This window comes from Electrophorus electricus, chromosome 10, assembly GCF_013358815.1.
Source record: "Electrophorus electricus isolate fEleEle1 chromosome 10, fEleEle1.pri, whole genome shotgun sequence".
NCBI lineage: Eukaryota > Metazoa > Chordata > Actinopteri > Gymnotiformes > Gymnotidae > Electrophorus > Electrophorus electricus.
The window spans coordinates 14,577,594-14,589,821 of NC_049544.1; the positions used below are offsets into that span (position 1 = coordinate 14,577,594).

At 41.8% G+C, this 12,228-nt stretch overlaps 1 protein-coding gene across 22 annotated transcripts in view; it reads left to right on the forward strand.

Annotated features, from left to right (window-relative positions):
• The window catches only part of ptprma (protein tyrosine phosphatase receptor type Ma), a 163,865-nt gene that overhangs the window by 105,553 nt on the left and 46,084 nt on the right, over positions 1-12,228 (forward strand). For 13 of the 22 annotated variants that reach the window (XM_027001916.2, XM_027001925.2, XM_027001935.2 and 10 more), the window contains exons 12-14: positions 6,600-6,876; positions 9,881-9,917; positions 11,433-11,507. In XM_027001916.2, the coding sequence (XP_026857717.2) occupies positions 6,600-6,876; positions 9,881-9,917; positions 11,433-11,507 (389 nt within the window). The remainder of the gene's footprint in view (positions 1-6,599; positions 6,877-9,880; positions 9,918-11,432; positions 11,508-12,228) is intronic. The other 9 variants (XM_027001997.2, XM_027002064.2, XM_027002039.2 and 6 more) reach the window with 1 other exon arrangement.

Consider the following 12,228-nt stretch of genomic DNA (forward strand, 5'->3'; position numbering starts at 1 on the left):
TGACTGAGCATGTGAGAAGATTTGCTCTCAATGCAAGTGCGTAGGAATGAAAACATTCCTGCCTTAATTGAACAACGGCATGTAGATGCTATATTTGTCAGCCTTTGTCAGGTCTCCATATGTGTGTCCCATTACACTTATGTGTGGAATTCACCCCAAGCTATTGCCAAATGATGAGTTTGGATGACTGGCCTGGCAGGACTATATACAAGTTATTACAATGGCCTCCACCATCTGGGGGGTGAAAGGTGTACTCATCCTACAATCTAAGGGGATTAGCGCTCAAGTCTGTCACTCATGTCATGCTGCACTCACGACTCCGCCTCTCCCACTGAGCTGTGTGCCATCACCAGCATGCACTCGCTGCGGAGAGAAAGGATTCGCCAAACTTCACACTAGCGCCACTTCCAACACTGAGTAAAGATCATCAACCAAAACCAATGCAAAGCACAGTAAGGTGAAATGGAGAGAGAGAGAGCGAGACAGCACATAAACCACAACCACCCCTTTCAGGCAACAATTAATCCATGTTTTTCATTTAGCTTTTTCAGAACATTTTTCTGAACAAAAAGCCATGTTTTCTACACTAAAGTAAAAAGAGTGTTTGCAGAGAAGAGCAAATGCCTAATGGTTCCTGACTTGATGAGGTGTATAGTGGGAGAAGGTAAGACAATTAGGGTGTCAATAATAGGCTTGTAACTCACAAAAATAGGATTTCTAAAAGAACATGGCAGTTTTACAGCTTTTAAAGAGCTGATATATCAGTGACACAGACATAGGAGAGTACTTGAAAATTATATTTCCTTTTTACTTCTTGTTAAACCCTGGATGAAAGAAGCTATGACAGTGTTTATGTGTATTGAACTGTGTGGGAGACCAGTGGGAACAACTTAGAAGTACTCTTTATCCCAGTTTGATTTCCCTTGTCTTTCTTAAAGAACAAATGAAATTCTTCCATTCATTTTAAAACTTATGTAAAACTTACCTTTAACTTTGCTCATATATCGCTCTGAAATAATTCTACTTTTGAATGTTTTTCCTCCATTTTCAATCAGAGTGAATTCCAGAAAATATAAAAAAAGTAGACATGGTCATGTTTCCTGTCACAAGAAAGAGGCCTCCCAAGTTCCCTACCGAGGACATGTAAAGAAACCTCAGCAAATCTAAAGATTTAAGTGACATTTAATCTCAGCACTTCCCCTTCATTTGTGTTTCATAGCTTACTTTATGGGCAAGATTATAAATAAAGTCCCATAGCCATCAGAGATGGCTGGTCAGATCTGGCAACATAGCCCCACAGGCATCAGGCATATTTTAAATCAAGAGATTAGCAGTTTTCCAGAGGAGAGTGACTGAAGCACGGTGATATTCAGTGTAGAACAAACATAAATAATGGTTGGATAATTTAATTGTCAAATTGCTCCTCTGGCCAACTTCTAGTGATATAACTAGAATCTTCACATTTTATTTTTGGGCTATCTTCCTTTACCAGAATCACAAACCTAGGCATTACAAAGCAAACCACAAAACCGGTCTTGGACCAGTGGAAAGGGGTATTGTCTGCCAACACCAAATGGGTCAGGCTCATCTTCACCTTCTTGTCTTTCTCTTTGCTCAGAGTACATGAAAAATAAATCCTGGCCCAAGGTCTCAGCTCAGTCAATGCCAAGTGGAAAAGGCCTGTAATTGGAAAGTGGTCACATGACCTCACAGAGCTCCAAAAGATCTGGCAGCATATCATGAGGGGGCTTAATTGGTGTCTGTTGGGGTTGCTCTGTGTTCCACTGGAGCAAGAGTGCTCTTTTTAAGGCCCTAACCACTGAACTGAGCCCTTTCTGCTGTTGTACTTGGTACTTGTTATTGTTGGTGCCATTTTTATTATCGAGTTTGTTTTGTCTCTTGGGCTGATTGCCTCTCAAAACACTTGGGTCATATTTCTGTGTAGTATTGACTAGCACAATGCATGCTGGCCAGTTACCTCCTCGTTCCCATGGCTGGCCAGTATGCATTATGGTAGCCATTACACAGAAATGTGACCTGAGTTTTATGTTTTCATTAGAACAGTATGTGAAATGGATGACGGTGATTGGTGAATATGAGTGGTGTTGGGGATGAGTGAAATGGATGACGGTGATTGGTGAATATGAGTGGTGTTGGGGATGAGTGAAATGGATGAAGGTGAATATGAGTGGTGTTGGGGATGAGTGAAATGGATGAAGGTGAATATGAGTGGTAATGGGGGTGGACTACGAAGGCTGAAGCTCTCTGTTCTGGCCAGTGGAAAGCTAGCACCCCATGACCCCTCTGTTCCTCCCAAACCCTGTTCAAACTCTGCAAGCCAATTACTGGAGAAGGCAAAGCTGAGACTAATCAGAGGCTCTGGAAACAATATTTCCCTCGGTAGCTGCACAACCGCACTGCTAATGGCACAAGTACACTCCTCAAGAGTCTGCATCGATTGTTGTGGAAGGATTTCTTGAATACAAATCAGGTATTACTTTCCATATACAGTTAGAGAAGGATAAATTAGGATTAGTAACTTGATCTTGTTTTTGTCTTTTTTTTTTTAAGTTCAACTATTGTATCTTAAATGACATGTCAAAGTTCCTCTGTAATGAGTAAAGGATGAACAATTCTTTTGACATAGTGTTGCAATATGAAATGCTTACCAGACCTTTATGTTGTAGTAAAGAACGCTCTCGTCCTGCTCTTGACAGGAAAATCTGTTAAAGAATCTCTTTGCTATGATGCTGTGCTATGAGATTATTTGAGTGTGTTGTTATATTAGCTTTGCTTAGGAAATGTTTTTCTAACAAAACAGACCTTCTGACCACTTTATTATTATAGAGTACTTTTCTGTAAATTAAATTTTCCTTTTATAGTGTTGTGTTATAGTGTTATAGTTTGTTGTATTTTACTTTTGTTTCCATGACAAACTGCTTTCATACATTTAGATGGCAACATTTAGAACACTATAACACTTCTAAAAATACCACAGCTTTGACCAGTGAACCACCAGGGCCTTGTTTATATTAAGTATAAACAAATTTTCAGTTACAGAAAGCTCCAAGCTTGTTTATTTAATTTGTTACCTCCAAACAAAAATGGAAACGAGATTAAATCATTAAGAAGTTTACACCTTGTTACAGTATTGTATTACCAGACTTAAATCTTAGCCCTTTTAGTCAATGTAAATCCTTCTCCCTTCTGTTTTTCACTCCATCACTCTGCATTTATTGTGAACGGTGCTGCATGGTGGAGCATCGTATACATTGTTTCATCTGTATGGAATTCATCTATATGGAATTCATCTATATGGAATTCACTCTCTATCATGTTTGCAATAAAATCTGACAAAGTGAGGTATTAAAAGGAGATTGGTCGAGTCCCGGAGCACGAAGGGGCCTACTCTGCAGGGCAGTGTGCTGTAAATCAGCACTGAGACCCACTCTTAAAGTAATGGTCGGCCTTTAAGGGGCTCCTAAATTCAAAGGAGAAGGCTCCTCTCCTCCTCTGCTCCTCTCCTGCTCTCTGCTCCTGCTCTTTCTCTCCACTGTAGGAGGAGACTTTTTCTGCACTGCACAGTTCCTGCCCTGCCCTTTGTTCTCCTCAATACAGAGCAGTAATTAACTTCATATTTCTCACCCTCCATTCTCGCTGTATTTAATATTTTATTACATCAGATTTTATCGCCAAATAGTGGGAATGCTGCCTTGTGGCGACGCGCCACCAAAAGGGCAACAGGAACGTGGCACTAGCAACTTCCTCTACAGTGATCCCTGGCTGGGGGAGAGTGTTCTCTCGCTTACATTCTCAGGCACTTTATGACTGATCTAATCTCCGGTGGATATGGAAAATTTAATTAGCAAATATGAATATGCCACGGTGCCATTCAGCAAGTGTGATATGCATTTGTAAGCACCAAAAACCCACTCAAGTCTGTGACTGAGAAGAGTTTCATCTCATGCTCCTTTCTTTGTAATAAATGAACAAGTATTAATTTTCAACATTACCTAACATCAATATATATTATACAATCTATATTAATCTAGGTTTATTTTTAATAAAAGATAATACTAAAAGATAATAGCATTTATAAAGCCAGCTTGATTTCAATAAACAGGGCTTTGCTTTTAGGTAATGTAACCCCATTACTGCAAATAGAATGTGGGTTACTTGTGAATGTTCACATGGCTTCAGGGTCCTTCTTAAGCTTAGTCTCTATTAAACCCATAAGGTGTGACAAAGATGTCCAGGGACATAAGAACAAAACAGATGCTCTAAATGCAGCAACCTGGTCTAAAAACACAGTTAGGGCACAACAGACTTTAGGCTATGTGGAGTTTTTTTGCCCCATTATGTAGTGGTGTCTTTCCCTGAGCTGTTGGTAGTGGGATTTGACACAGGATTTATCAGATCAGTTAATCCTTTTACAATTATAGGGAATATGAGCAAATTGTTCAAACCAGGAAATTATTAATCCTATTAACCTTTATGATCTTATTCATGCATGACAGTCAAATTAAGGATAATGAGACTGATGAAGCTTAGAATAGCCCTTAATTGCATATTCTTAAAGGAAAGGACAAACTTTTAAAAATGTTATTCTTGTCACGGGTGTAGAACCTCCCAGATAATGAAAGGAAACAAACACAAGTCTCCAACTGAACAACTGAATGAACGTATCGAAATGATACAGAACATAAAAGTGCACTAACAACAGCGAAAGAAGCTAACATAACTGTAATGGCCAACAATAGTCAAACAAGCAAAAATGCATAAGGAACAACATAAAGATAAGACCCAGGTGGTGTGGCCAACGTGGCAGACACATACCACCTGGCATAGGTGTGCCGTATAATCAAAACAAAGCCATTGAACACAGTATCAAAACATAAACAAAAGCAACATGCTGAGCCACCACTGTCAGACAAATGCTACCCGGGAACATTATCACAATTCTTTTTTATTTTATTTGGTGGGGATATTGAGGAACTATTATAGGATAATGAACAGTGCCTAGAATGGTTAGGAAATGATTTTTCATTGTGCTTTTATTTTGTATGATACGCTGTTTGTCATGCTTTATGTAAAAGTGATTAAGCCTATATGTTGTCAAATGCATTGTATATTGCGCTTAGTTTGTTAATTCATTTTTCCTCCTATTTAACTTACCAACTTAATAAACAACAATACTAAACCCTTTAGGTGAATTCACTCTAACCACACTATGCTTTCCTGTGCAATAGTAACATGAAAAAGGGAAAAAAAAGTTCTGATAAATTGCAACTACATTAAAACAATTTAGAAAATCTCAATTACTTTATTACTTTATTCCTGTTATTTAGTTCTGCTGTAGTGCTCATCTGATTTTTTAATAAAGACCTGTGGGAAGAACCCTTCAGTTGTTTGAAATGTTAAAGAGTAATGAAGTGGTGGTCTAGTCCCTTTCAGGGTTCATTTGTCTTTCACCCGGGCTTGAGGTGGGGAGCTGGTCTTAATCAGGGCTCCAGCTCCAGCCAGGTTCTCTTCACCTCTGATTTTCTGTTTTCTGCCAATAAAGAGACACCCAGTCCAGCATGCCTACAAATTCGCCTCCATTCCATTTATCTCTGTGTCTCATTGCCAGCCAATATCCTCTCAGCTGCATTGGGGAAGACAAGACTTTCAGGCTCAGACTCGTTTGATCCACTGGTTGAATTAAAAACAAACCTCGTGTTCTTCTAACCTATTATACAGCCAACACATCAGCCATGCCAAGCCCCTAGCCTTCCACTGATCCTGTTTTGTCACCCAGAACAGAGACATGTTGATCTTTTATTCCAGTCCTGTCCATAATTTTAACTTCCTCTGGATGGGAAGGCATAATTTTTCTATTCCGTCATTATTTTGGTCGTACATGGAGCTGTGACACTCATTCTCTTCCGTGTCAAAGTGCAGCACTCTAATATTGGAAAACAGGGAGGTCAAACACGGCCTCATACCAGAGCCTTTCATTTCATGTTATTGGGAATGGGATCTTGGCCCTGTGATATCTCCACTCTAAATGAGGTACTAGAGTGATTCATACTGTGCTGGGTCTTTACAAGCCTTAGATTTCTGGCTTTAGCCCGTTAATAAAAGCTTCTTAAGCCAAAACGGGAGAAGACTCTTGGCCAACACCAATGCATTCCTCCCAGCAGCACATAGCATATTACCTGGCCCTACATGTTGAATGTATTCAAAGGGCCACTAGCGCTTGTGCTATTTGGTACATGATACTTGTTAGCTTACACTGCATGTTCACATAAAACATTTCACTATGTGGAGTTGTTTGTTGTATTTGTAGTAAGTAGCAATAACTTTAAATTGACCTCAAAGTTTGAAATATACAGTGTACAACGTTATATAAGTCTATAAACGTATTTGAATGGAATTTTAAAAAAGGCTATATAATTTATGGGGACACTTAAAAAGAACATTTAACTCTGCTTTGCCCCATCCTAAAATCTGATGGACAGGTATTCTGCATTTCCTAGCACATTCTGATGTTTAGTGGGTAGTAGCCCCAGGCTAAGCCTAACCCACCGCCTGTGCTGTTCGCCCCTGTGTTCCTGCAGCGTCTACCAGGTGGTGGTGGAGGAGGAGAGGCCGCGGCGGCTGCAGCGGGCTGCCGAGATCCTGCGCTGCTACCCCATCCCCATCCACTTCCAGAACGCCACGGTGCTGAGCTCCGCCTACTACTACTTCACCGCCGAGTTCCCAGCCTCACGCATCCAGAGCTCCGTGCCCTTCACCGTGGGAGACAACAAGACGTACAGTGGCTACTGGAACTCCCCACTGCTGCCCCACAAGAGCTACAGCATCTACTACCAGGCTGTCAGCAAGGCCAACGGGGTGAGTCCCAAGATGTCCATCTCTGCCCCTCTCCCACACTACTAGCCATGCCAACATACATATGCGGTGTTACGTATCTTTTAGCTTCATGATTAAAAGGGGTAAATGATTTCTTTTTTAAAAAGAAGCAAAAAAAAAGACTGGTTTGCAAAAAAGATGAAAAAATGTCTCAACTAATATATTGTTCAAATCTCATAACTATGACAAATCCAAGTGTCTAATTAGCAACTGCTGGTGCGAGCATATTTTAAATGTCAACAGTCCTGTATTGTACTGTACCTTTCAGAGACTCTCCAAGAGAAAATTTAATTATTCGCTGACACACTTACAGAAAATACCTACTGCTTCAAGAGAAGACAAATTCCGCTCCCCTGGTGTGCTGTAGACTCACATCCCTATAACATACACTTTGAACGACTATGACGCAACCAATTAATTACAGTGATAATGTTTCTTCAGCACGAGTGTGGACTGAATTTGAATATCTTCAGCTATTTTGTGTTGTTTTAATGTAATCAAATTGTTGGAAACAGTGTTTTATGAAGCCTACTTTTTCAGTATACCATGTAGGAACAGGATCTACATAATAAAAGAAATCACAAAGCTTTGTCAGTGTATTGACCCCATAGAAGGTGAGATTCACAGAGCTCACGCCTTCTCCACCACTGCCCCAAACAGGTGCTCTCTCCTTCACTGTGGAAATGCCCTTGCTTCTCTGGGGAATCAGTTCATCCCTTAGTATCCAGTCGAGGCTAATTTGTAATATATCACAGGCCCACCAGAGCACACTTCTATCAAGCCCTTTTCCATCAGCCCAGCGATATGCTTGATTTAAGAATATTGAATTTGCAGCCATTAAAAGGGAATTTTCCACATGCAGTACAGTGGAGGCAGTAGCAGCAGATCAGAATTGACTGGCAGTGAGAGGGAGTGCTCTCCCAGCCAGACACTCAGAGGTACGCTACAAGGCAGCTATTCACAGATGCATTATTAACACTCCAGTCTAATTGGAAATTAGAATTATCAGCCATCTCACTTTTTTATATGCAAATTGACCCTAATGAAAAGCCAATCCTTTATTTCAGTGCCAGCGAAAGGGAGAGACGCTCGGCCCATTAGATAATTCACCGCCTCTAATTGAAGGCGCTCGGCCTGCAGGGTGTAAGCATGTGCGTGTGTGTGTGTGTGTGTGTGTTCATTTGTGTGTGTGTGACTGCGTCTGTGCGTGTGTGAAAGAAGAAATACTGCCACTGTATAGCTGCTAACAGTAACATGTACTCCCCTTAATGGCAACAGTCAGAGGAGTGCGTATTTTGGCACTGTGAGTTAGTTTTTAATAGGATGCAGTGGGAGCTCATACCATCAAAAGACTTGACTGTATGTGCGAGTGTCTGCACGTTTGTGTGTGCATCCGTGCACACACACCTGCACGGCTCTATATATGCACGTGCATATATGTGTGCATGTATGTCTGTGTGTTAATATTGGTACACCCCTGACAGAAAGAAGGCAGCTGCATTCAAATTACTGCCATGGTCTCAGGCCCATGCCTGCAGTATACAGGCCATGTAGCAGCTACCCCAAAATACTACCATCCTGACCTGTGTCTGACTGGTTCTTTTACTGAAGAAAGCATGTGCTGAGAAGTTGGAGCTAACCACTGCTTGGGTGGCGTTCTGAACTCTATCCCTCAGCACCTACAGACGTCTAACATTGGTCCAAAAAAGGAAGCGCTCCATACAGCTGGTACTCACTCTCGTGTTGCCTGATTGAGTGGCTTGCTTCCTGCATCCTTCCACACCTTTTCTGGTAACTGCCAGCTAAGCCGGTTCGGTGCAGTGCTGCGAAGCCTGTTGAACCTATTGTTTGTGATTGGCCGTCATGAGCTACAGTTTGCGCACACATCTCCCCACCCCCCCACCCCCCCAGCCTAAAAAATTCACAGCCCATCAGCTGAATTTACCCTCTCTTCAATCATGCAGTGGGCCTCACAAGAGCAGTTTGCTGTAATGAACCTGCTGGGATTAAGGGGGCTCTGCCCTCGCTCACCCCATCATGAATATTCATGTCTCCGGTTTCCCTTTGTTTGTTGCTCATTTATCAGACGACAGATGTGTGCTTCAAACCCCTCCTCTGCTCTGTCATCTCCCTCAACACGTTTCTTGTTCTGTCTTGCTCTCAGAAGCTGAGGGACAGACTGAGCAGATCTGCTGAATATTGTAATCTGATGTATACTATAGCGAAGATGTTCCTCTCCTGTTTCCTAATGGCTGTATTCCACTGAGCTGCAACCACTGCTGAATTGTGAATTCGTTTTTCTCATTCAGTTCATCTCAGCTGTGACATCAGACACAAGTAACTGTAGGTCCATGGCTATCGGAGTCTGTCTCTAAGTTTAATTGAGGACTTTAGGAGATGTAGTTTGTGTGATTGCTGTTGCTTTAGTACTGTCATTTCTGGCCTTGGTTTCAGCGTGGGTGCCATGGTAAAAAATTAATGAATGAATGAACGAATTGCCATCAAAGTAACACCAGTGAACCTTGCTAACCTCTGCTACATGGCAAAGCTGAGTCAGAATGTTTGCAGTGGGAGTGTACTGAACGCTGATCAAATGGGAGTTGAAAGGAAACCACACACACACACACACACACCCACAGCTCTCACATTACTGGCAGGTTAACAACCAGAGAGGCTCCAGTTCAGGGAAAACTTTCTCTGTCTACCTCTTCTCTCTCTCTCTCTCTCTCTCTCTCTCTCTCTCTCTCTCTCTCTCTCTCTCTCTCTCTGGTCCATTTTATGGCCTCACCAGCAAATTGTAAGAGAAGTAGATGGTACCCTCCTTAACAGCCATGACAGCTAATGTGTTGCCATTTCTTGTGACAGTAGATAATGTTTTTTTCTTCTGTTTCTCTTCTTCACTCTCTTCGTTTTCACATTCTATGTTTCGCTCTGTCACTCTGTCCCTCTCTCTCTCACTCTCTCTCTCCCTGTCTCTCTCTCACAGGAGACCAAAATCGATTGTGTCCGTGTGGCAACTAAAGGTAGGAATAGCTGACAGTAATCTTGTGTGGAGATTGAAACATGTTCCAAAACCTGATGCATGTAAATGACAGTTCATGCCTCAATAGCTAACTCCTAACAGCACTGCAGTAAACCCTCTATGTACAGTCACTGCTGAAATAACTTTTTCAGGGTTCTGAAGTATGGAATTCAAATATAAAATATAAATACTAATCCTTTCTATGTTGATGGAAAATAGGTTTTCACACAGACATTCAAAAACTCACAAGCACACCGCACACCGGACACTGTAGGTCTCATATTCTTGTCTCATATTCAACCAATCAATGCTAAAGATGTCAATGCACATTTGAGAAAATGTCTAAATCATGCCAAATCCTTTGAGAACCATTGTGTGCACTTAGAACACCACTGTAAGCCAGCAGTCCATCCACCCTCATTAGTGGCCCAGATGTGATGATGGTACTGGTTCCAATACCCAGTGTTCACTGCTGGGGAAAGATGGACCTATAGCTCAGTTTATCTTACTACTATTCCACTGTGTCTGGACTTGTAAAGAACTTCCATATTAATATTCAAAGGACACAAATTTGTGACATAAGTTCAATTTCATCTGTGGATTTAATAATGTAGCTGTCCTGTAGAACAGATTATAATGCATGTTTTATTTACTGCGTCTTACTTTTTGCTGAAGCGGAGTAAATGGGAGCATTAGAGCGTTAGAGTGTTCGGCTAGCTCTAAAGACTCGCTCCCCACAACATATTGCTGGGCCAGCATTTCATGACACTGTCGGGAAACACAGTAGCGCACGACAGATGGAACACAGCCCCACTGAAGGCCCAGCGCTGTTTGATTCCAGGACGCTGAGCTGTCTGCCAGTGGCGTGTTCCTGACCTCCCGTGCACCATTAACGCACACGGGGGGCACTTAGCAAGCCACGGGCTCGTCACGCCACTAGCCCGCACACCGTTTGGAATTTAATTGAGCACAGATGGTAGATAATCTATTTTCCTTACTACATGCCATCTTTCTAATGGTGCCAAGGCTGTGCAATGCAAATGAGCAACATTTTTTTTTTGCTTCGTTTTTCAACACCCAAGTCCCAGACAGCAAAATACATCTACAATAATGTCTTCTTTCTTCCCCAGCAGAGGACGGATGAGAATGGTCTTCTCTTTGTGAATGCAAATGTATTGGATTAGCCTACCCAGATGTGGTTTGTTTTAGTCTAGGACTAGTCTGCAAATTTGCTTGCCACATCTTCACAGTGGTATTAGTGCAATAAATGCATTGTCAGTAACAAAATTGAGAAAAAAAAAAAAACACACACATGCAAAACTTTTTCATATATGGCCAACAGTTGTTAATTTAATACCTACTAAATGTAATGTGCTTGTCTGTCTTCCTGTCTGCATAGCAGTGTGACTAAAGCCCTTTCTCTGTCAAGCCTCCAGCTTCAGCCTGGCCTTCTTTCTCTGTCTGTCTCTCTCTCCTGTGTGCATGCTGGCCTGGACCTCTTCCTCTCTTGCCTTAGCTGCCATTATCGTGACCCAGCTCACCACGCCATACATACGCATCGCCCCAGCCGCAGGCGACAACCAGCTAACAGGTCAGACCTCCCTCTGCATGGTAGCTCGTCTCCGCTTATCATGTGTGGGGAACTAAACCAGGCATCTTTATGAAGCATGTTATGTGTGTGTGTGTCCTGTTTAATTTTGTGTAATCTAGAATTTCTATTGTATGTTAAGTCTATTCTCACATTCTGACATGGGTGTAGTGTCTGTTACTTGTTTTCTGCATGAAGTTGATTCTTAGTGGCTGCTGCTAGCCACACAGTGGAATATTGTCATTGTCTGGGGTGTTGCCTGCTAATGTGACACCAGGGTTTGAGCCACCCTATTTATTTTATATTCATCTAATGGAGAAGGTCAGTTCTTATTGGATTAGCTTTGGCACTCCTTTCTGCACACATAATACCATTTTCTGCCTAAAAATAAGAAAGCCGTGGACAGAGTTCATTTTTATTCGGGGTTGGAATGCGGTTTCTAAGAGGAGTGGGAAGAGGAAATCAATACAGCCCCACACGGGCAACTGAATCAGAAAGTATTACTGCTTGGCATGCGTCACAAAGCTGTTGTGTTCAACCTGCTGTCAGAACATTACATTTAAATATTTACCAGCCTCACTGGCAATGTGGGGCTTGGAAAGTTTCTGTGTGGTGGTCTTTGTTAAAAAAAACCCAGTGACTGTCCTTTCTAAGAACTGCAAAATTTCGGCAGCTGCAGTGGATGTTTACGCATTAAGATTTCACGCTTTTTATGACTGGTACC